The 25,149-nt window shown below is 30.7% G+C and overlaps 4 protein-coding genes across 4 annotated transcripts; 2 read left to right on the top strand and 2 right to left on the bottom strand.

The window, feature by feature from the left end:
- Positions 1-959: 959 nt before the first annotated feature.
- LOC107932259 (pre-mRNA cleavage factor Im 25 kDa subunit 1) lies at positions 960-4,974 on the bottom strand. The gene is made up of 7 exons (XM_016864229.2): positions 4,683-4,974; positions 4,550-4,595; positions 3,860-3,953; positions 3,653-3,726; positions 2,711-2,797; positions 2,496-2,606; positions 960-1,151 (listed from the first exon to the last, which is right to left on the bottom strand). The coding sequence occupies exons 1-7, from the start codon at positions 4,835-4,837 to the stop codon at positions 1,080-1,082; spliced, it is 639 nt and encodes a 212-aa protein (XP_016719718.1). The 5' UTR covers positions 4,838-4,974; the 3' UTR covers positions 960-1,079.
- A 5,917-nt stretch (positions 4,975-10,891) lies between these two features.
- LOC107932260 (uncharacterized) lies at positions 10,892-13,451 on the top strand. Its single transcript, XM_016864230.2, has 6 exons — positions 10,892-11,168; positions 11,876-11,935; positions 12,480-12,596; positions 12,689-12,809; positions 12,889-13,006; positions 13,098-13,451. Exons 2-6 carry the CDS (start codon positions 11,926-11,928, stop codon positions 13,155-13,157), a joined length of 426 nt encoding a protein of 141 aa, XP_016719719.1. The 5' UTR covers positions 10,892-11,168; positions 11,876-11,925; the 3' UTR covers positions 13,158-13,451.
- A 335-nt stretch (positions 13,452-13,786) lies between these two features.
- LOC107932258 (UBP1-associated proteins 1C) lies at positions 13,787-18,169 on the bottom strand. Its single transcript, XM_016864228.2, has 6 exons — positions 17,925-18,169; positions 17,758-17,832; positions 17,104-17,234; positions 15,032-15,527; positions 14,690-14,803; positions 13,787-14,141 (listed from the first exon to the last, which is right to left on the bottom strand). The coding sequence occupies exons 1-6, from the start codon at positions 18,009-18,011 to the stop codon at positions 14,079-14,081; spliced, it is 966 nt and encodes a 321-aa protein (XP_016719717.2). The 5' UTR covers positions 18,012-18,169; the 3' UTR covers positions 13,787-14,078.
- A 2,385-nt stretch (positions 18,170-20,554) lies between these two features.
- On the top strand, positions 20,555-23,220 carry LOC107932285 (WD repeat-containing protein VIP3). The gene is made up of 2 exons (XM_016864254.2): positions 20,555-21,045; positions 22,493-23,220. Exons 1-2 carry the CDS (start codon positions 20,695-20,697, stop codon positions 23,108-23,110), a joined length of 969 nt encoding a protein of 322 aa, XP_016719743.2. The 5' UTR covers positions 20,555-20,694; the 3' UTR covers positions 23,111-23,220.
- The last annotated feature ends 1,929 nt before the right edge of the window (positions 23,221-25,149 follow it).

The raw sequence follows: 25,149 nt of genomic DNA on the forward strand, positions 1-25,149 counted from the left end.
TCATTATACATAAAATTTTAATTTTATTCAATTTTCACAAACTAAAGACAGTGTTATTGGCATGCTACAATTATATATTATATATACAAATAAATATATTAATTCAATATAAAAATATTTGTGAAAAATAGAACGTCGATAATGGCAATATATCGCAAAGAAAAATAAAAAAATAGAACACATAAAATTTTACGTGGAAACCCTTTCTGGAAAAAACCATGGGTAGAGAATAAGAAAATTCACTATATTGAATTCGATTAATATAATAAGAGTATAGACTACATCTATTTATAGGTTTGTAAAACAATATTCTAATCAAAGTCAAATAGAAGTAATGCAGTAAGATTAAAACACCTTATTCTAATTAACATCAAATAGATGACATAAACTTTTATACGAATTTCACTTGTACAGCCTATCCCGTACCGCGAGGTGGAGGCCCCCACGCCCCTCGGCCTTCACCCTTATAGATCCCCCTATCTTACACTCGTATTTTATTTTAACAAGAATTTAAGTCACACAACTTCTAACAATATGTATATATTTATTTCTTAAAATGTGCATAATTAAATGAAAATTAAAATTTCATGTGTGCTTATGAATCATAATTAAAGTTTCCTTTACATAATTCCACCGAATGAAAATTAATGTATTGAATTACACATTAAACAAAATCTCATATGTAATTTTAATATCTATACCTTTAAATCATAGATACAAATTATAATTAAAATTATATAAATGTTTTTTTAATATTTTATAATATATAAATGGGATTAGACTAGGCAAATTTGAAGCTAAACATAATATATTTTTTTTAAAGTTTACAAGTATAAATACATGTTTGAGTAACCCGTCAAGTATAGAATCAAACTGTTATAGCACAAACGAACTAAAAGCTAAAATAAATAATAAAATTATTATAGCACAAATAAACTCCGAATCAGAACTATTTAAACTTCAAATTAATTAGTTAAACTATTATTTATATATATATATACACAAACACAAGTGTTTTTCGTATTTTCATGATAATTACAAAAAACTTATAGCAGTTGCTGTACCTATATATTCATATTCTAAATATCAATAATGTTGATGGAGTATTTGGACAGCAATTGCGGCACTCCTGATATTACCGTTCCATATGTCTACAAAAAAGGAAATCACAAGAAATATGGTGAAAACATGGTTCAAATTTGATTTTAGTCCCTTTATTATACTTAAATTCGATATTTAATCCATATACTTTAATTTGACATAATTTAATATCTTTATTTTTATAATATTATTAGTTAGTCCCGTTCAAAATATGACATTGATTTTTTTTTTAAGAATAACCCATTCAACACAAAAAAAAAAAACCAAATTGGCATAATGAGATTGAAGGGGTGTTTTTAAGAAAAAAAAATCTATGTCAATATTTTAACAATAATAGTTAATGTTGTTATTTATTGGGATAGAGTAATATTTAGTCTCTGAATTTTGCAAATTTTCACAACTTAGTCCTTGATTATTTTTTTACTCCATGGTAGTTATGGACTTTGACAACTTTTTTTCAATTTTGGCATGATATTGTACCACGTCATCACCTAAAAAATTATATTCTTTATAGTTGATGGCATGGCACAATTTCAAAATGCCACATCATAATAGGGACCAAAGTTGGGGAAAGTTACTAAATTCCAAGAACGATGTTGACCAAATAAAAGTTCAAGGACCAAGTTGTGAATAGATGCCAAGTTCAGGAGCTAAATGTTATCTTATCCTTTAATTATTTGGACTAACTAATGATACATGCATAAAATCATATCAAATTAAAATATAATAACTAAATCTCAAATTCAAACGTAATATATTGACCAAAACGACAATTTGACTGAAAATACTACATATGTTAAAGCTACCCCTAAAACATTGCAGTGAAATTGCAGCAAATTTTAATTGAATGTCAAAGCAACGGAGCATAAGCATGGCAAAAAAAATCTGAATTTGACGGATTTCAAATCCACCTAATTTGTTAGGTTCAGATTTTTTTTGAAAATTTGAATTTGGGGTAAATCGGGTGAAATTATGAAAAATAATTGGGTCAGAATTAAGGTCGGGTTTGAGGTAAATTCATCATCGCCTTGAGATATTTATGAAAAAAACCCCTTGTATGTATATTAAATTGTTACAATAGATAAATAAATACATTTTAAGTTTAAGTATAAACTTAAAAATAATAGGATTGTTCAAGTTTCAAGTTGGATTTGGGGTAAGCAAAAATCCGCCCTGTCATCCCTAGGGTGGAGGGAGGGGTTCACCCCAAAAATAGAAAATTTTCTATATAATCTATTAAATTTTTAAAAAACCACAAATTAGTATAATGATAAAATTACTCTTTGCTCCCAAAATTTATTATTAATTTCTAGCCCTTAAAACAACTTTCTAGTTTCACCCCTATATGTTCAAGCACCAATTTAGAGTTACAATTTATAGTTTGAACCTCGTACCTTGTGATTTTCATGAACCTGGGACAACGGAACCGCAAGCAATTTTAGGTTTTCGGGTACGATAAATTTCCGACTCTCCGGCAACCGGACAAGAAAGAGTTTGGTGCACTCCTGCAATTAAAAAAAAAAAAAGAGATTCATCACTAAAAACTAAGAAAAAAGACATTAAACATTGCATGCAATAAGGGCTGTGTAATAATGTAGTAACAAAATACCTTGGGCTTTTTAACGGTGGGTGGTAAGTAGGGACACAACAGTGTTTCGAAATCATGTCGCCACCACATGCCTAGACACTCTCCCACCTATAACATATTTGACAACATTTTGATTTTTTTCATATCATATCCAATTATGAAAAATTATAAAATTATCGTTTAATATTTTAATTTTAATTTTTTATTAAATTTATCATTTAACAAAATCATGTTACTACAATTTTTGTTATACAATATCCAAGGTGAGGGATGAGGTGACAGGATTTGAATTCATGTCAAATATGAGACAAAAATTTTAAACATAGCTCCATACAAGTCAACACCACAAAAAAAAAAAACCTCTATTCATTAAGATTTCCTAACTATGAAGTATATTTATACTTTATCGAATTTTAATAAAATCCAACTAAATATTATCAAGGCATAATGTTAAATTTAGTCCTCAATGTTTGCATCTTTTGTTAATTTGACCCTTATTCTTTTTTATGCAAAATTTAGTCTTCAGCTTTTTAAAAAGAATCAAATTATCTTTTTAACAAAAATACTGACTAAATTATAGATAGTTTTCACTGATGTTAGCATGGCAACCTACGTGTACTTCATGTTGACACAATATTATTTGTTTTTAAAAATTATAAAAAAATTTCAAAATTGAAAAAAATATATAAGAAGTTTTTAAAAATTCAAAAAAAAAAGCCCCGAAGTACACGTGGATTGCCATGTGAGATACAATATTTTTTTAGTTAGTATTTCTATTAAAAAGCAAGACTCTTTTTAAAATATTAATGGTCAAATTTGACTTTTTTTTCTAAAGGTTGAGACCAAATTTAGTTTGAAAAAAAATAAAAATTAAATTGACAAAAAAATATAAAAATTGGGGGTTAAATTTAACATTATACCAATTATCAAATAAAACTGAAAAATTCAATATCTAACGTTTACCTCCCATTCTGTTTCGTTGCCATCCCTGCTCGCGGAAAGCTTGTTGGAAAGCTTACGTCTTAGTCCATCAATATCTGCAAAATTCAGCTCAATTTTTTTTGGCTCAATGAACCCTTAGAACATTGCCTTGTAGCCCAAGAAAGATTCACTCGATCAAAGTCAAGCTTCTGTTATATATATATATATATTAAAAATGTAGCAGCTTACCTGTTTCACCTGGCCTTAAACGACCACCAGGAAGCTTAAAGATGGAGTTATTAAGTTGGAGCAGCAACAAATGAGGGTGTTTGAACAACTCCACCTGATTCAACCCACTTTTGCTTAATACACTTGTCATAACAGAGCTACTCCTAGACCTCACCATGGTCATGTCATGACCCGATTTAAAAAATTTGAAGCCCAACCCTATTTTCAATATGTATTTAAGAATAACAACAAAGTATCTCATACATGGAAATTACTAAAATTTCATAAAGTACTTTTATATTAAAAATCAGATTACATTTCACTCTTTATGTATTACATCAAATATAAATTGATTATTTTATTAAAAATTTCATCCATTTATACTGTTAAAAATTAGTATGATTATGGAATAACCAAACAGTGACATGTAGCGTGTCATGTGTACATCATGCTGACATATATGAACCGATTTTTAACCATACAAATGGATAGAATTTTTAACTAAAAAATCAGTTTATTATTTAATTTAATGTATAGAGACTAATACAGAGACATTTATGATATTTTTACTTTTATTTCAGTAAAAAAATATGTATCAACATTTAAACTTAACATAATTAACGGGGTTAAGTATTTGAGATAATCAACAAAATCATAACTTAACCTAATAAAAACAGTAACCCAGAAAAAGAGTAGAGAAAAAGAACCAACCAGAAGAACAGCTTCTACCGATGTCCTCAATCCATAAGCAGCATAACTGAGAACCAACAAAAAAAAAAGTTAAAAGTAAGCCAAATGAACATATATATATAAAGATGTGGGGGGAGGGGGGAAGAAGAAGTACTTGGATTTCATCCTAGTAATACGATCCGACACCGTTTCATCCTTGAAAACAATGGCTTCTTTAGATCCAAAATAGTAACAACTTAAAGGGTAAATATCCACCTCTTTCCTTCCTTGATCAGTACTGCTACTATTATGTTCATCATCGTCTCCCATATTCTTAAATCTCCACAAAAGGAGTCATTTAGGATCGTTTCTTTTATAAAGAAAAGAAACATGAAAACGACGGCGGATTATTATATTAATTAGAAGAGAAAAGAAGTCGGTGGAAATTTGTCGTAAAACTGGATAACGTTCATTTAACTGTTAGTTTGTCCGGTATTAAAAGGGGTGGGTTTGGTGTTGGAACGTGGCGTTTTTGTATAGGAGAAACAACACCTGGTTTCCATTACAAGACGAGGTAAGAATGGTCGGTACGACAAAAGCTGACTAAAAATGTAGAAGACGATTGTGTACGTGGCGGCATATGTATGGGCTTGGTTAGTTTATTTCTTAACCTATGGCTAAGCTTCTCTAATAACGATCCGACGCATGGATTTTATCTTTAAAGTTCGAAGTTGAATTAAATTTTATATGGAGAAAAAATCTATGTTTAAACCCGTTTTGACTAATTCATTTAATCCTATTATTATTATTAACTAAACATGATCATACAAAAAGATAAAGTTATGGAAATATTTCATAAAAATGTAGTTTTATTAAGTGAATCGTTTCTTAAATATAATAATTATAATTATAAGCATAATTATAATTTTAGGAAAATAGTTTATCAAACTTTATAATATTTTATTTATAAAAGAAACAACTTTTCACAATTATATATGTTTGATGGTTATGAATTTAATCAATTATATGGAATATTGTAATCACTCAGTTAAAACTAATTAAACTAATAAAACTATGACACGGAAAACTATTAGATATACTGATGATTTATGTATTAGATTTTCTTTTAACAACTTTTAATGATTTATCAATTTAATAGCTTAACTTAAAATGATTATGATATTAATTTAATTATTTAATTCACTTTATAAATGTATAAATGAATCTAGAGCATATATTATGATGGTTGTGAAAAAAATAAAAATTATAATATTAGAATTTTTTGAGCCAAAACAAGGTAATATTGTTTTTTTTTTTGACAAAGCCCAAAATTGAAAAGAATTGTTGAATCAAAACTAACTGAATATTTCGGTTTTTATTCTATACAGTTTCAGTTTCAAAAGTGAAAAACCAAATGGAACGATTCGATTTAATTTTTGTCTAAAAATCGAACCGAACCAAGCTGAATACATCCCTAGTCGACACAATCTTTTTTTTTATCCATGTTAGTTGTTCTCAAATATAGATGGATTGACGATGATGGTCGGCCCCATGAGGTGGAGTGGGTAGGATTTGATAACCCAAATGATGCTTCAATTCCTAAAGGTGGGGCTTGTTTGGAGTTGGAGAAATCTTCATGGTATAACAGTGTGAGGAAGAATGGCAATGGAGAGAAGCGGGAAGCAATCCACCATCGTTTTATAGTTGGTATAGTCTGTTCTACCACTCGTCTCACTCTATTGTAAATATGTAATTTTAAAAATTACTATTATCTTTATGGATGTTGGATGCATTAATTTTCACCCTGTGTCATTCCATTTTAATTTAATTTGTACTAACTATTTTTAATATTTTCGATAGTTTTAAAGAGAAATAAATATTTAAACATAATGAATTTTTTTTATAAAAAATTATTATAAATTTATTCTTGTAATAACTATATATATGGAAGAGTAAAATAGTAATTTTATATAGAACACGGGTCGACGGAGCATGTCAAGCAATTTAAAAATTGATTTAATATAATTTTAATTTCAAAAAGTATATACATATATGTTTAATTTAGTGAAAAAGAAACTTTAGGGTTAAAAACTTGAAATATAATGCAGTCCAAGTCTAAGCAAAGGAAGTCCTCTCATATGTGTCCATCCTTGAATTATGGCGAAATATATTGCTTTGACTGACCTAAAGCAAATTCGTAGTGGACCCTTTCTTCATTCATTAGTTTGAGTTTTGCTTATTATTTGGATATATTTCCCTCATTTTCTTTTTCTTTTTTTTAATTATAAATTATTTTGTAAATAATTAAATAACGATGGGCGGTGGGCTCCAACCAAACGTGTCTGCTTAGGGTTCTTTTTTCTGCCGTTCTCCGACAAATGGGTAGTTTAATGATGGATATTGTTCAACTTCTATTTGTAACGGGCCACCGATGCAATAATACACTAATACTGCGTATTTCAAGCTCAAGCCGGTTTTTGAGCCCATTGGTTTAAAATTTTATAAAATATTAAAAAATATTTTTATTTGATATTTTATATGTTCTATAATTAAATTTAATTTAAAAAAAGTTAAAGTTGAATCCAAGCCAACTCAAAGTCTAAGCCTGATTTGATTCAAGTCAGGCCACCGTGCTGAGTGGATTGCTTAACCTTTGGACAGGTCTAAGTCCAAGTTTGAAGAGTTGATTTTGGAGTTATAAGATTTGAGTAAATACGATCTCGGGTAAATCTTCTTGAAATCCAATGATAATTTATGTTGCTTCCTAGAATGCCAAAATCTCATGCGGGTGATTTTTTTTTCGAGTTCCTTAATCTACCAATTTTTTTTTTTAAGAAAAGTGATAGTGCACTCTTCTAATGAAGCTGAATGGTAAATAAAGATATTCACGGATTGGATCGATACTTGATTTAAAAAAATTTTGGCCGGTGATCGAGCTAAACCAACTTAAAAGAATCTGTTTTACTAATTAAATATAACAAAAATAATAATATATTTTTATTTAAATTTAATTATAAAAATGTTGACATGAAATCCATTTTTATATTATTATAAATAACAAAACAAATCGAGTCAAGCTTATCAAGATTGAAAAATATAAACTTAAGTACAACTATGAACTCCTCCAATGGTTATGTATGACAAAATTTAGAAATATTGTTATCCAATCATTATTCCCTTAAAAACATAGGAATAAAAAGGGCAGAAAAACAACAAATAGTTTATTGGTAGTTGGTACTATAAAATGCAATCATGGTCGGCATGGCAACAACTGGTCCATTTTGAAATTGATTGTATCTAAATTTATTTATGGGTATTGGATGGAAGAGTGGGTGGGAAAATATTTTAGATAAATTATATTCAATATCACTAAAATATTAATAAATTTATGTTTTAATCACTTAATTTTAAAAAATTTATAAAATGGTCACTAAATTATTCAAATATTTTAATTTAAGCCATTGAACGGTAAAAATATTATGGAGGCCCTTATACTAGGAGTCGGATTGTATTTTGATCTCTCTACTCAGAAAATGGGCAAATTATCCTTCATATGCTAAGTCAAAAAGCAAATCGATCGTTTTGTTAAAAATTTTATTCATATTTACTATTAAAAATTGGTCTTTGTATGTCAACAGGAGGTACACATGGCACGCCACCTGTCACAATATGGTTATTCTATCAATCATGCTATTTTTTAACAGTACAAACGGATGAAACTTTTAACAGAATTGATCAATTTACTCTTTGATTTAATGTACATGGACTAATTTGCCTATTTTTTAATAGAGGGGCCAAAATGCAATTTGACTCTTAGCACAAGGGCCTCCATGGTACTTTAATTGTTACTAAGCTATTCGAAAGTTGTTATTTAAGTCATTGGGTTGTTAAGTTTTCTTTTTTAAGTCCGGCTAGTGAGTTCCAAGCAATGATTTAATGACCGGTACGGTAGAAAAACATATATTAGATTTGAGTTGATCTAATGGTTAGTGTTAATGATCGGAGAAGAAAATTGTTTGAATTTTGGTTTGCAAATTTGTGACGTTCAAAATTGTTTCATAAAAAATATTAACTTGAACAAGTGAAAGAGGATAACTTTCGATTAGTGTGGGTGGTGCGAACTAGAGGTGCTCATGGGTCGGGCCGGGCTGGGCCCATAAAAAATTTCGGCCTGGGTCCTAGGCCGGCCCGGCCCAAAATATGTGCCTAAGATTTTGCCCAGGCCCGGCCCGGGAAAAAATCATAAGCCCAGGCCCGACCCATTTTTATTTTAAAAATTTTAAAAAATTAAAAAAAAGTATTTTAAAAATATTTTAAAATTAAAAAAAATTAAAAAAAAGTATTTTAAAAATATTTTAAAATTAAAAAAATTAAAAAAAGTATTTTAAAAATATTTTAAAATTAAAAAAGTATGTAAAAAATATTTTAAAATTAAAAAAATAAATATATTTATTATATCGGGCCGGGCCGAAAAGTGGTGCCCGAGGCCCGGCCCATTTTCTAAACGAGCCTTGTTTTTTTGCCCAATCCCATATTTCGGGCCTATATTTTTACCCAAACCCTCCCATATTTCGGCCGGGCCGCCCAGCTCATGAGCACCTCTAGTGCGAACAGAGAAAGTCATGCAACAACAATTTTAATAGCTCAATGCCTTAAATGAAAACTTTTGAATAATTTAATGACCATTTTGTAACTTTTTGAAGTGAAGTGACTAAAACAGAAACTTACTCATAATTTGATAACTTTGGGTGTAGTTTACCCTCTAAAAATTTGGTTTATTCTTGGTAACATTTTTCACAATATAAAAATTAAAATAAAAATTAATTTTCTTTCCTAAAAACCTGTTTAATTAAATTGATTTCATAAATTAACTAAACAACAACCAAATTCGAAAAATACTAATAAGTCAAATTTATGTAACAAAAAGTAAAATATTAATAAAATTATGTGTAATTTAATTTTTAAAAATTGAACGCAAACCCCCAATAGTCTAACATTTCAATTTTGGTAACACAACCCCCCAATTATTTACCTTTTTTTATTATATTATCAATAATAATTTTATATCATTTTATATTTTTCACTCACCAATGAATGTACTATAAATTTAATATAATTTAAATTAATATATAATACCTTAAATACGAGTGTAATTTCCTAAAATATAGCAATATAAATACATGAAATTGTCAATTTTAATTTAACCCTTAGATTTTAATAAACTTACTTTTATTTTTCAAATATAATAATACAATAAATTATTTATATTAACATTTCTTAAATTTTAAATTTAAGTAAAAACATCCTTGTTAAACAAATACTATTTTTGTTGGTTTGTTCAAATAATATCACCTTTTAACTCTCATTGGTAAAAAAATTTAAATTTTAACAAATTCTATTATGAAATTCAAAAAATATTTAAGATTTAATGACTATTTTGATTAAAGCTTTTAAAAATTAGTAAAGACAATTAATTGAAAAAACATAAAAGAAAAAGAGAGTAACTACAAATAATACCGGCTAATAGAGGAGTCAAATTATGAGATAAAACACACTTTAGTCCCTAAATTTGAAATTTTTATTAACTTGGTCCTATATTTTTTAGTTCCAAATTAGGCTCAAAACTTGACAAATTTTCCCACTTTAGTGCCTAATCTTTGGATTTTTGCTAAGTTATAATGATGTGACGCTTTGAAATTATGATATATTATCACTTAAAATTTTATATAAAATCTAGAAAAATACCAAGAAATTATTTTAAAAAACAAATTTTAAATATTATAGTCGATTCTGCTCTGGTTCCAACTGTTCTGGTCGATGCGCACAATTCTAGTAATAAACTAGTCCAACCAACTTCCTTTTCCACACCACTTAAAATTTCTATCCGTAGCAGTCACACCGGTCTATTCCGCCCAATTCTAATTACACTGGCTTGAACATTATACACTGGTTGATGCATAAATAATATTAAAAATGATAATAAATAATAAAAATTGTACTGGAACACTGTGAACCGACCGATGCATGTATATTTTATATCTGAATCTTATTTAATATAATTCATCTGAGGATTAAAAATATTTTTATACACACTTAAAAAAAATCGGTACTGAAATATATTGATACTAGAATACACCAATAGTGACTACTTTGATTTGCATAGTATAAATTCATCGTAGCTTAATAAAATTCAAATTTAAGGATTAAATTGAAAAACAACAGTGAAATTTCAAGATAAATAGCAAACAAAAAGTAATTCAAGAAAAGGTGCACTAAAAGTTACATTTATCCCTCCAATTAGGGTTTAACTGTCATTTCACGGTAGCCGTCGAACTAAGAAAATAAAAAAGAAATATTTAAAATGTTTATTTTATTACAAGCAATGATGAGGATAAATAACAAATTAAGACAAGCGGGCAAAAATAAAAAAAATATATCTTTTTCCGTAATTTTCCACCATTATTACGGATTCAATGCCAAAAGACACAAACCAGAAGTCAAATTTTCGCTCTTTTTTTCATTACAAAAAGTATAATTTTTCGGCCTTTGCTTCTCATCTCAAACACTCTTCATTTAAATTTACATTTCTTTTTTAATTTCTTCGATTTACATAAAGAATAATAGATCCAAAAAGCTTCACTCCAGTTCGAGTTCTTCACAGGCAAGTTCCTCCCTTTCTTTTACTTTTTTTATTTTTGGATTTTGGTGCTGATGATTTTTTTTATTGTTAATCTTTTTTTCTTGTCCATCATTAGCTTGGGATTTATTTAGTAATTATTGATCCAATTAAAGCAAATTGGAGTAACGAATCATTGAAATATATTAGATTTGTAATCAATTTTTTTGGGGGGTCAATTTTGTTTCTTTATTTTCCCCCAATTGATAAATATGTGTATATATATATTCAGTTTATCGATGGATAATTTCCCAATTTAGTTGAATTCACGAATTCTTAGGACTGATTATAGCGAAGTTTCCAAAAAAAAAAAACCCTATAATTTTTATTGTTTGAGAAATTCTAAGAACAAGTTGACTCTGATGAAAAAAATGTTTTTTTTTTAATTTTTAGTTCTTAATTTGCTTTGGTGATGGTATAGCTAATTCGGAATTTTTTATATGATCCCGATAGTAGATCAAATGCCCGAACTCGACCGAGCTCAAAGATATAGTCAAGCTTAGTGATAATGATAAAGATTTGCATATGTCGACTGGGTTAAACCCGTCGGCACATGCGGTTATCATCATCACTCGAGCTCGGTTGTATTGGGCATTTGATAGGCTAGCCGGATTGTATCGAATTTTGATTGTTCTCGTAAATATGAAACAAAAACTTGTGACTGAATCGGAGTTCTTTGTCATTTGAAGCAGGGAATTTGTCCTTTGGAGTGTACGCCGAGGAGTTTAAACGCTCCGAACACATGGATCATAGTAATCTTCTTCATGTTCACTAAATTTATCTCATAAATATGTTTTTTTTTTTTTGTAAAAGTACAATATTAGTAGTTGGATTTTATTTTGTTCCTTCTACTCAAAAAATGGTCAAATTAATCCATGTATGAAATACATATGACATGCCATGTATCATTGTTTGGCTATTCCGTCTAGCTATGTCAGTTTTTAATAATACAAATGGAAGAAATTTTCAATAGAAAGGATCAGTTTGCTGTTTGATCTAACATGCAAAGACTAATTTGCCCATTTTTTGAGAAGAGAGGCCAAACTGCAATCTGACTCCTAGCATAGAGACTTCTATAATACTTTTATCCCACTGTTTTCATTTCTATTGGTGCAATGCTGTTCGATTATGTTCATTCCTCTTCTTTGAAAAAAGGTTGTCTTAACCCGTTATCGGAGACATTCCATCATGGCAATAGAAACAAGTAGTTCATGTGGATTTTGGAGAGAAAATAAAGCAAATGAATGAATCTATTAATTAGTTTCCTAACTACAACACTACTTCATAATATTGCAGGTGTTGCTGTCGAGGAGTCTGGGAGTCTGAGAAACAGCCTCGAGGTTACAAAGTCACTTTCTGATAAACATCTTGATCTTTTAAGGCCGTCTGCTCGGTACTATTCAGTGTTCAAAGGTATGAACTCCATTAAGCTAATCACATGTTTGATTGGGGATTTTTTTTCCTGTACCTGTAGCTTTATCTTAACAAATAAAGCATCCTGTTAGGGCAAGCACCGGATGCAGTGGGGAAAGGCAAGTATACGCTTATCAAAGACGAGGAAGACTTCCAAACGGGGATTTTCGACAAACCTCTTCCATGTTTTGGTTGTGGGATTGGATGGTTTTCGTGAGTACTTTTCAACTCTTCTCTGTGTTCCTTTCTTCAGTGTTTTCCGTTTTCTTATGTTGTCTCTATTTCTTAACAGCTTCCTTGTAGGATTTATGTGTCCATTAATGTGGTACTATGCTACGTTTCTCTATTTCGGAAATCATTACCGTAAAGATCCGAGAGAGAGAGCTGGCCTTGCCGCTTCTGCTATCGCTGTAAGTACACCCGACCATCACCTTTCCCTTTCTCCTCTCTCATAGATAACTTCCGTACTGATCAAACATACGCGGTCCGACTTTGTTGTAGGCAATGGCGTGTTCTGTTGTAGTGTTGATCGTAATAATTTTTGTTTTGTTTTCGACTTAATGATGCGGAACCGAAGTGCGTTCGTACATGTCGAAAATGCATGGAAATCGAAAATATCAAATGCATTAGGTGCAATGGAGGAACTGAATCAACATTGTGCCATTTGCTGAGAGGATCATTGTAAAGAAAACAAATATTTGAGACAACTGGGTTTGTTTGTTTATAGAAAATTTATACGAGAAATTTATCATTGCCATTTTAGAGAACCATGAAAACGTATGAGGCTATGTTTATTTGTAAGTAATTTGATGAGTTTCATTAATGCAATAAAACTTGAATGGTTGATGAGTTTCATTATTGTTTTTAGTATTTATGGAGCTGTTCGTCTCATTTCCTTATAAAAAAATTATAATTTTACCCTTTTAAAAATTTAAAAAAATTTAATTAAACCGAAAGTTAAATAATTGAACCGAATTCTATTAACTTTTAAATAATTTTTAATTTTAATTATTTGATTTATTAATTGATCAAATCAATAATTTGATCAAGTCTAATCAATTCAACCACTAAACTAATTTAGAAAGCATTGTCAATTTGAGGATATTAACTATTTTTATAAGAGTCATGTTCAAACATATAATAGCTTTTAAAAGGATTGAATTTTTAAAAAAATATAAGCAAAAATCAAATTAAAACGAGATGGAATGAATTTGGTGGCATTAATTTCAAATGAATCCATAAACAAGGTACAAAAAAAAAAATACAGTTTCTGAAGCATTTGCAACAATTACTAGATTAAGCCTCATCTGAAGGGCCAGCTACAAAGTTGATTCTCAAGCAAAACTTACTAATAAATTACTGGTTTTTTCATTAAAATGAGCAAAATTGAATGAATTTACAGCAAACCTGCCATCGAAACCGATTACTGGCGACATTGCCATTCTTCACACACAAAAAGAGCTTTCATCAAAAGCTCAATTTTCAGTCTTTAGCTGCTAAGCGAACGTATTTGCCATCAAACGAAAATCTGTCGTTCGAAGTAATCTGCATTACAAGAGAAAAATGAAGATTATGTTGTGATGAACGAAACAAGAGCCTCAACTCCTAACCAAATTCACATAAACGAGAACCCCAAATTGTGGCTCATTGGTCAGGTGTCGCAAGAGTGTTGCCTACTGTGATGTGTGTGTTAGCAGTGATTTGCTCCAACCAAAAGGGTGTGAATTATACCCAAAAAAATGGGTAAACTACAATAGGGGTTACTCAACTATGATTTTTTTCTTTTTTGCTCACCAAATTATGAAAAGATACAAAACGGTCACTTAACTATTCGATTTTGTCTTTTTCTGTCACCGGCTAACGTAAAAATGAAAACACCCAAAGATCCAAGATAGTTGGGTGACAAAAAAGACAAAATTGAATAGTTAAGTGACCATTTTATAACTTTTCACAGTTGGGTGACAATTTTGCAACTTTTCATAGTTGGATGATAAAAAAAGGAAATAAAATATAGTTGGGTGACAACTAATGTAGTTTACCCAAAAAAAATCTCATAGAAGGACCCTTAACACAGAGAAAGAACCTCCTCTCACCTTGTGCTGCAATATTTCACTTAGTTGAGACTTATCTTCATCTACACCGGATTCTTGGAGGGCCTTTAGAACTCGTTTTTCCAGCTTCCGCATCTTTAAAACTCCGTCAGGACTCTGCCGCATGCATCGAAAAGAAAGCATAAATGCAAATGCATGGACAAACTGAGGGAAAGATGGTTGTAAATATAATAAACATGAAATGACTTTGCATCAATGTGCCTCCGCTTGGTTCCTAATCATTCTTTCACTGTGTTTATCTTAACAAAGCTACGGTACGGATTCTATTTGAGCACAAGGAGAAAAAAAGTATGAAATCAAATGAATCTTAATTAGGAGACGTACGGATTTCAAGGTGTCTTTGATCAACTTCTTCCACTTTATCTTCTTTTTCTTGTCTTCTTTCGTAGAGGCGGCTTCTACTTTATCTTCTTTTACGACATTATGTTTGGATTTCTTTGCCTTTCCCTTTGCATCATCTACTTCTCCATTGCCCATTTCAACAGAGCTGTCACCCACACTAGTTTTTTCAGTACCATCCGTCACAGATGCATCAAGCTTTCTCTTTTTATTTGAAGGTACATCTCCTTTTGTTGCTTCTGAGTTGATTTGGGGTTGACCATCTTCAGGCAGATCCTGTGATTTGGCATCTCCAACAGATTTATTCTCCGGTAGCTCACCATTCTCGTTATTTTCAGCTGAAACCTTTGAATCCGGAGCGGATTCTTCCATCTGTTTAGGTTGTTGCTTAGCATGAAATGCCCGAGCTTTTGCCCTGTGCTTCTTTCCATCAGCATGAAGAAGCAAGGTCTGCTGACTGGTAGCCTTGGTATTGCAAAGACTGAAAAATACATAGATAACGACGAGAACCTCCTCAGATCACGAGCCATAGAACGATAAATAACAAAAAGACAAGGATTAATACACAAGCAACATTTTACACTGTGATAGTGCTCAGACTATAGATCAAGAGCTCAAAACAAACAACTCGAGAAATGAAATGTCAAAGTCACTATATTTGGTGATTAGCCAGAACATTATTAATCGATTTATCAAATGAGACACCAAAGAAAATCCAATTCCAGTAAATTTGGTGTTTTAAACTTAAAAAGATCAGATTCTTGAGTATTGGCCCTAGAAATTTACTGCTAAAGGACGAAAACATTAACCGGAAACAAGAAAACCCCAAGTCAACCACAGAGATGCATTATTCAAGAAAAATCTTTATTGCAAACTATAGGTTTGGAACTCTCCGCAATACTTATCAGGGCAGCAACTCAATAATTCAAAAATTGAAATCCTCTCCACCGGCATTCTAAGCTCTGAACCTATTCAGAAATCTACTGGCTTCAGGCTAGGCACATTGCCTGTTCACTACCTAGGAATGCCACCAATTACTAGGAAGCTCTCTATGAAGGATCGTGAGCCTTTAAATCGAAAGGTGACTATCCTATGCTGGTATAATGCTACTTAACCAAGCAGCAGTCTTCAACTTACAAAACTATCGATGTCAAAACAGTTAAAGTACTTGGAATGTCCCTGTATCATAAGGACGGGATCAAATTAGTTTCTCTATCATTAAATGGATCAATTTAGTCTTTATACTATTAAAAAGAATCAAATAAGTCCAAATTGTAACAAAGGTAACTTTTACTATATACAAAATGTCTTGAAAATTATTTGTTTCAACTGCAGTTTAATTCCAAACAAAAAATTTCATTTACATAACCATAAAAACTTTAAAAATCTCTGTTAAACAGTAAATGATATTTTTTTAACAATAAATGTTAATTCTATTCCAATTTGACTCAATTTGATTCTTTTTAATGGTATAGGGACTAAATTGATCCATTTAATAGTAGAGGGACTAATTTGATCAGATCTTTATAATAGAGGGACCTCCCAGATACATTCACTGTGTCAAAACTATATCCTTCCCAAACAACGCATTAGTAGACATAATCAAATGAAAAACACTGATAACAATCATATTACTGCCGCAAAATTAGAGCGGACAATATTAACATTACACTTTGTAATCCGCCATGTTCACATAAATTGCTTGTAATCGTCGCTGACTGTATTTATGGTAGCAATTAAACTGCTTCTTACTACTTATCCAAAGAAGAGAATTCTCCAAAATATACTTATAATTAAAGCAACACTCCCATTTTTTTCCTTCATTGAACAAAAGCCATTTACGATTCTAATCTAACACCCTTCACAACTTTTCAGCTAGAATTGAGCTTATTTAAGTTAAATGTTTCTACCAACTGAAAACAAGCTGTCAACAAAGAGATTACAATACAATCCTAAGGAAATCGCTTGACTCATATAGTCCTCAACAATATCTTACATGTCACCATAATCAATATATATTCAATCATTTTAAACATAAAAAAAGAGTAAAAATTTACCTACAAAACCATGGAGGACGTTGGGATAACCCGACATTGATATCAATATCAGGTTTTTCCCTTGTTTGCTTGTTCGGTTTTGAAATTGAACCATTTGGTGTTTTCCCTTGTCCTTTCGGACCATATTTTTCCTAAATATGAAACCAAAAAAAAATCAGTCAGATTACTTATCAGAAATTAATGTCTAATTATGGTTTTAGTCCCTCTACCATGCAGAAACTCGAGATTTAAGCCATTACTTTAATTTGACATAATTTGGTCATTCATACTTTTTATAACTTTATTAGTAGGTCCAACTTGATAATAACGTGCCACCATTTAAGTAATGACGTAAAATTTTCTTTCATCTGTTATTAAGTCAGACTATCAAAAAATGTTCAACCAATAACTAAGTTTTTTTTTTTATTCTCCATTTCCGTTTTACGGTCTATATTCAGATTCACGAATGCTACTCCCAACAATGTTATCTCCGAAATTCAAACCCACATTGTTAGAACAATTTGGACCTACTACTAACATTATATAAAAATAATGTATCAAATAATGTCTAAACAAAATAAAGATTAAATCTTAAAATTTAACATAGTAAAGGGGCTAGAACCATAATTACACCGAAATTAAATAAATAAGATTTTAAGGGATTAAGGAACTTACCATCTCAGTCATGCACTGTGTATGGCTTTGAACATTTTGCTGCCCAAAAATCACTCCACAATCAATGCACGAAAGCTAAAGAATCAACCGAAACAATAATGGATTAGCCGAGAATTAGAGATTAACCAAAGAAAAAAAATGATTTTCTAAACAAAGAAGAAGAAGACCTTTGAAGCAGAGCAAATCCTGAAGTGATTTGGTAACTTAGGTTTCTTCAAGTTCTCGCCGCAATCCTCGCATTGAAACCAGACCATCTTTTTTGTTTGGTACTTTTTCCTTCTTTATGTGATTTTCCGGGAAAATTGATGGGAAAAATAATCAGAAGGAAGATGATGGTTGTCTTTGTTAGGGGGTTTTAGGGTTTTGGGGTTTTGTTGTTTTGATTTCATTGTTGTTATGGAATATTCGAGATGATTTAGGAGCTTAAACGCATCGTATGAGCTACTACTAAGACTAACGGTAAAATGGGCTTTTTAAATCAAAAGATGAGACCCAGTTGAAATATGTAAATACGTAACGTTAAAATATGCTATAAGTGACTAGATTCTTAATTAATTTAGAATTTAGTTCATTTATTTTTACTTTTAGAAATTTAATCTCTTTATTTTTCGAATTTAAAAACATAAGTCTAATTATTAATATTATTAAAATTCTTTTGTAAATTCAAATAAATTACAACACTAATTTTTCTTAATTTAGAATTTAATCCGCTTATTTTTATTTTTAAAAATTTAATCCTTTTGTTTTTTTTTATATTTAAAAATGTAAATTCAATTACTAATACTATTAAAATTCTTTTGCTAAATTCAGATCCATTATTGTTGAGAAGTTAAGACAGTTAGTAGTTAGCAGCAGAGTTAGGTATATGCAAGTTAGTTAGTTTGTTAAACATACTATCAGTATTGAAGAATGAATGAGAGTGATCATTTCAACAATTACAACATCATTTTTTTTATTATATTATTACCAAGTGATTTTTCTTAATTTCAAAAAATTACACTAACAAAATTAATAAAATAACTCTAACAATGCTAATAATTATACTTAAATTTCAAAATCCCAAAACTTGTTCACTAACATGATTAAAATATTATCATATTTCTCTCTCTCTCTCTTTTTTCTCTTTTTTTTTTACAAAAAAAGAGAGAATAATTAAACTCTAAAGGTTATGTGTCCTCTTTTAAACTTGTAAAATTAAAAATTTCCAATCGCAATTTATCAAATATTTTTAACTATGATAATAGGCTCTTTCTAAAATGGGATTATTTTCACAACAAGATGAACTCATTGTTTACATTTTTTTCTTTTGCCAGTAAGGGAACTAGAAGTCATTAACTCCATTGTAATTAAGAATTAAAGGTAAATTATAAGTTTAATCATTTATGTGTAGTTTAAATTACCATACAATCATTAATGTTATCAATTTGTTATGTTATAATTACTGAATTATTAACTGATGTTAATGGTATAGCCGCAGACTAACATGACACCATTAATAATGTTATATTTTTTCCCCTCCATCTCACATGAATATTTTTTTTTCCTTATCCTTCTTAGAGGTGCTCATGGGCCGGGCGGCCCAGCCCGGCCCGACGGTCCGCCCGAAATATGGGAGGGTTTGGGTAAAAATATAGGCTCGAAATATGGGCTTGGGCAAAAAACGAGGCCCGATTAAAAAACGGGCTGGGCCTCGGGCACAACTTTTTTTGGCCCGGGCCCGGCCCGGCCCGAATATATTAAATATTTTTATTATTTATTATTTTTTTAATTTTAAAATACTTTTATTAAATTTTAAATTTTTTAAAACTACTTTTTTAATTTTTTTAATTTTAAAATATTTTTAAAATACTTTTTTTAATTTTTATTTTAATTTTTAAAATAAAATTTTGGTATTTATTTAAAAAACGGGTCGGGCCGGGCCGGGCTTATGAATTTTTTCCCGGGCCGGGCCTGGGCAAAATTCTAGGCCCATATTTCGGGCCGAGCCTAGGCCCGGGCCGAAATTTTTTCTGGGCTCGGCCCGAACCTGGCCCGGCCCATGAGCACCTCTAATCCTTCTAATAGATTCCATTTTCTCTTCTTCTTATTTTTTTGACTTCTTCTCTTTTTTCAAAAAGTTTCCCTACAGTTTTCCTTCATCCCCTCCTACTTTCCCATCATAAAATCATAAATTGGTAGCGTTAATGACCATATAATAAAATTTGAAAGTTCAAATGTAATTCAAACCATAGATAAATAATTAAATTTATAATTTATTCAAATCTTATCTTTATTTTTAATCCCATTATTTTTTTGAGTATTTTTCATGTCTGTTTTAGAGTTTATGTTCTGGGTTCATGGATGCCATTTCCAATAATGTTGTCTTCAAAATTCGAACTTGTATTCTCTCCTCAAATATGAATATTTGCTTAAAAATGCTAATCGTTGTTGTAGTGTAAAACGATTTACGAGGTTTCAACTTTTGTTAATATTTGCATAAAAATAATCTAACTTTACATGATAATACAAATTGTGTAAGATATGTTAACAATTTTTTAAAAAGTTACAATGAAAAGTTGTATCATAATGAATTTAATGAATATATTTGTCGCATCAAATTTTAGAATTAGCAAAACTTAATAAATTTAATAGCTATCATTTGGTGAAGAATAAAATTTTAAAATCTTAAAAGTACAAGGACTAAAAATAACAAAATTAAATTATATGGATTAAATCTACAATTTATGCATAGTACAGGCACTAATAACAAAATTTAACCTATAAAAACAAAACATAGACTAAATTTAAATTTTAGCTAAAGTATAAGGACCACTAGCAGAATTAGACCTCTTGAAAAGCAAAATTTTAAAACCCCAACAAAAACCCCAATCTTAACCAACAATTTCTATTTGTTATATCAAATCACAGATTGAGCTAGGGTTCTTAATTGTTGCAAAGATGGCAAAATCAATGAAACTGGCAGGCCTAAAATCCGTTGAAAACGCCCACGACGAGTCGGTTTGGACGGCCACTTGGGTTCCCGCCACGGGCAGCCGCCCGCCGCTCCTTTTAACAGGCTCCCTCGACGAAACCGTTAAGGTGTGGAGGCCTGACGAGCTCGACCTCTTGCGCACCAACACTGGCCACTGCCTCGGCGTCGTTTCGGTGGCCGCTCATCCTTCCGGCGTGATCGCCGCATCCGCCGCGCTCGACAGCTTTGTTCGCGTGTTCGACGTTGACACCAACGCTACCATCGCCACTCTCGAATCTCCTCCGTCTGAGGTCTGGCAAATGCAATTCGATCCCAAGGTAACACTTCTTGTTCGGCTCTTTTTTTGGGAGGAAATTTAGGAGAATTCATTATAGCTATGGAAAATCGATTAATTCATGTATTTGTCTAGATTTTTAAATGCAAAATATGCTATCCGTCCTTGTAAGTTGATAAAATTTGAGATTTAGTTCTTGTAGTTAAATTCTAATTCAATTGTTGACAATATTAGTATTTTCTATCAAAAATATGATTAGTGTACAAAGTTCATAATGATTTATTTTTACAGTTAGTATGATTATTTGGGTGTATTGGTAGCAAATTTTGACAGAAAATAACCGTGTCAATGATTAGACTGTGGTTTTTAAATTGAAAAGTATGAGGATTTAGTTTTAAACATTTCAAATATAAGGACTTAATCATAAATTTTATTCAAGAATAGAGACTCACTGCATATTTTAGCCAATTTTTAAAATCTGAAGGCCACTTATAAATGGTACTAAAGTGTTCATCGAAATGAAAGAAATTCAAATAAATCATGGATTCTTAATGTTAGATTAATTAAACTAATGAATTATATAGTTTTCCAACGCCTCAATTAGAATTATGTCGTTATCGCAAAAATAAGCATTTTTTTTCCTTCATTTTTCTTTGCAATAAATGATATTGTGATTCTAGACTTTCTAGTAATGAAGCCAAGCTTGGCTAATTAAGCTCTCACCAAGAAGCACAAATCTCTAATCTCAGTTGGGACCCTTGCTATTGCAACAACAAGGAGGACATGAGTTTGAATGCATTTTCCCTACGATTTAAGGGTTTGATGGGTTATGTGTAGAAGTAGGTATTGTATAAAAATATTATTTAGGAGTTCAACTTTGCTACATTTCTTTTATTGGGGTAGTAGGTGCTTGGAGATTTGAACCCAGGACTGTTGTGCAGGGACGAAATCGGAAGTTTACCTTTGGGGGAGTCAAAATTAAATTATAAAATTTTAAAGGGGTTAAAGTACAATTTTATGTTTGTATGTGCTTGTTATGTAGAATTTTAAAGGGATTAAATTTTAAAAAAAATCATTTTTGGGGGATCAAAGTGCATTTTTACCATGAAACTAATAATTTTAAAACTTCAAGGGACTAAAACGATAATTTTCCATTTGGGTTGGGGGGGGGGAGAATGCCCCTGCCTGTCCCCCTTGGCGCCATCCCTCCTGTTGTGAACTAAGGATTTGAACGAACATAAGTCTTTTGCTAGTTCACCCATGGCTCAATTGACCGTCTTTGCTACATTCATTGTTATATAATGTATCTCCTCTTGTCTTCTTTGAAGGATCTCATGGGGACTCTGCTAATTTTCAAGTTGTAATCATGTTTTTTGTGAGTTCAGGGCTACATCTTATGATTATGATGAACTTGTTTGTGATTGTAATTTATGATTTAAGGTGCTCGAATTTGTTTCGGTTGTGTTCCTAAAAGTAACTTCAAAATTTAGGGTACAACACTTGCGGTTGCCGGAGGGGGTAGTGCATCGATCAAGTTGTGGGACACTGCGACGTGGAGGTTGGTTGCAACTTTATCAATTCCTCGTCCTGAAGGATCCAAGCCTTCCGAAAAAAGCGGCAGCAAGAAGTTCGTCCTATCTGTCGCATGGAGTCCCGATGGAAGGCGACTTGCTTGTGGCTCGATGGACGGTACAATTTCGGTTTTTGATGTAGCTCGTGCCAAATTTCTACGTCACCTTGAAGGCCATTACATGCCTGTAAGGTCTCTTGTGTTTTCTCCTGAACATGATTCACGGAAGCTATATTCGGCCTCAGACGACGGTCATGTGCATATCCATGATGTTGAAGGGAAAGCTATAATCGGGGCTATGTCCGGTCATACTGGTTGGGTTTTAAGCGTAGATGTAAGTCCCGATGGGGAGGCTATTGCAACTGGCTCGAGTGACAAAACTGTTAGACTATGGGATTTTAAGATGAGAGCAGCTATACAAGTAATGAGCAATCACACAGACCAGGTATGGGCAGTGGCATTTCGACCTGGTGGGCGAGGAGATCGCCTTGCTAGTGTGTCTGATGACAAGAGCATATCGTTGTATCATTGTTCTTGAGTGTTTCGCCGCTGGTTGAAATAAAAAACCAGTAAGGATATGTTTGCATGACAAGATGTTTACATTTTTGGTTATGGCTATTGATCCAATGAATATGAGACTTGGCTTTAGATTTGGTTCTGTTTACTTATGTTGCTTTTCAGAAATTTATCTGAAAATGCAATCTATTCAAGGGAAATCTAGACTCGTTAATTCTAACCTGAACCTAAAAATTTTATAGATCCAATTTGATTTGGTTATAACGTCAACAATTTGAACCTAAAATGACATGATCCTTAAATAATCCGAACATAAAATATCCAAATAAGTGACTTGAAAATATTTAAATTTGAAGTGAGCATAATGATTCGATCAAAAAAATATATGAGTTTAGAATTGAAAATGACCCGGATCTTGAATAACCTCGAAAAACTTAAGGGTTAATGGCATCAAATGTCCTAAATTATGGGTTGAATTCTAAATTGATCTTTAAATAAAATTAAAGCATCGTTTCAATTAGATCATTTTATCAATCTTAGCTTTGACATTAAATGTCAATTTAAATATGATGTAGTTCATTTTTTAAACACATGAATTAATAAATATTTTTAAATACATCATTTTTAAACCAACATTTAATGTCATAGCTGCAATTAAGCTAATTGAAAATTTTGATTGAAGTGATACTTTAATTCGAGCATTTAATTGAAATATTTTGAAATTTAGACATTATTTTAAAATTTGACTCATAATTTATAACATTTTGTATAATTAACCCAAAATTTAATGTATAAATATCTAAACAAAAATAAAGTCAGTTTATTTGCAAAATAATGGCCAAATGTATAAATCTCATTAGTGATTTTAGTTCCTTAAACCAGCATTTTAATTTAATAAAGGATTTTGGTTGAGATTTTAAGCAAAAGTCATGGCAAATGTTGAGTATATTCTGTGTGGCTTGGAGACTCTTTTTTAACGATTTATTTAATTTAATCTACTCCGACGCGATCTACATTGCTTTCATTACGTGTCAGCTTTTCACTGGCTTTCCTTTACATTCAATTTTTTTCTTAGCTCACCTTTCACATTCAATTGAGACCCACAAAAAGCTTATAATTATGCATGTATATTGAGTAGAAATGTTATTCGTGTAAGTTTAAAAGTTGATTCAAAAATCAAGAGAGTTTGAGTAAAAATATTTAAGTTTAAAAAATAAATTTAGGTAAAAAATTAAATTCATTTAAAATATAAGTTAGGTTCTTATTTGAATATTTAATGTTTGAGCTCAGCTTAGCTTAATCTATTATTTAAGTTAGTAATGTCTTATATTATATTATTTTTGTTATAAAATAAAGAGAGATGGAGAGAATAAAGAATAAAGAAAATACGAAAACAATAGAGAAGGTACTTTATTGATAAAAAAAGGATGATTACAATACTTCATTAGAGTCTCTATTTATAGGCTTAAGAAGTATAAAGGAAGCAGAGATCTAATTCTAAAAACTATTAGATTTTAAAGTACATCAAAACTTTATCTTGATCATGACAGATATCCACTTAATAAGATATTATAACACTCCCCATTGGATGTCCATTGGTAAATAGTACACAATCTATAATACGCATAATATACTGTCTCATTAAAAATCTTACCAATAAAACTCAATGGGACAAAACCTTGGTTAAGGGAAAATTTTACTCCCCTCATGAAAACATCACATATTTTATCATATTCTACGTATTCAATCTTGAATACTAGTTTTTCAAATGACTATTTGAATGTATTTACTAAGCATTTATATTACCATTCTTTTAAAAGTCATGAGTGGGAGAAATTTGGGAAAATATATTTTGATCTCTTTAGGAGATTCAACAATAATCATGACAAACTTTAATCATGATTCTTCTATAAAAATACAAATAAGAATTTTGGATTATTTTATAATCCTCTTTCAACTACTATTTACTAAGTTAAATTTATCATATATGTTCAAATTATATCAATTCATATAAATGAACAATTTCTCGAGAATTTTAATATGCTTCTAGCATCTTAAATC

This window comes from Gossypium hirsutum, chromosome D07, assembly GCF_007990345.1.
Source record: "Gossypium hirsutum isolate 1008001.06 chromosome D07, Gossypium_hirsutum_v2.1, whole genome shotgun sequence".
Lineage (NCBI taxonomy): Eukaryota > Viridiplantae > Streptophyta > Magnoliopsida > Malvales > Malvaceae > Gossypium > Gossypium hirsutum.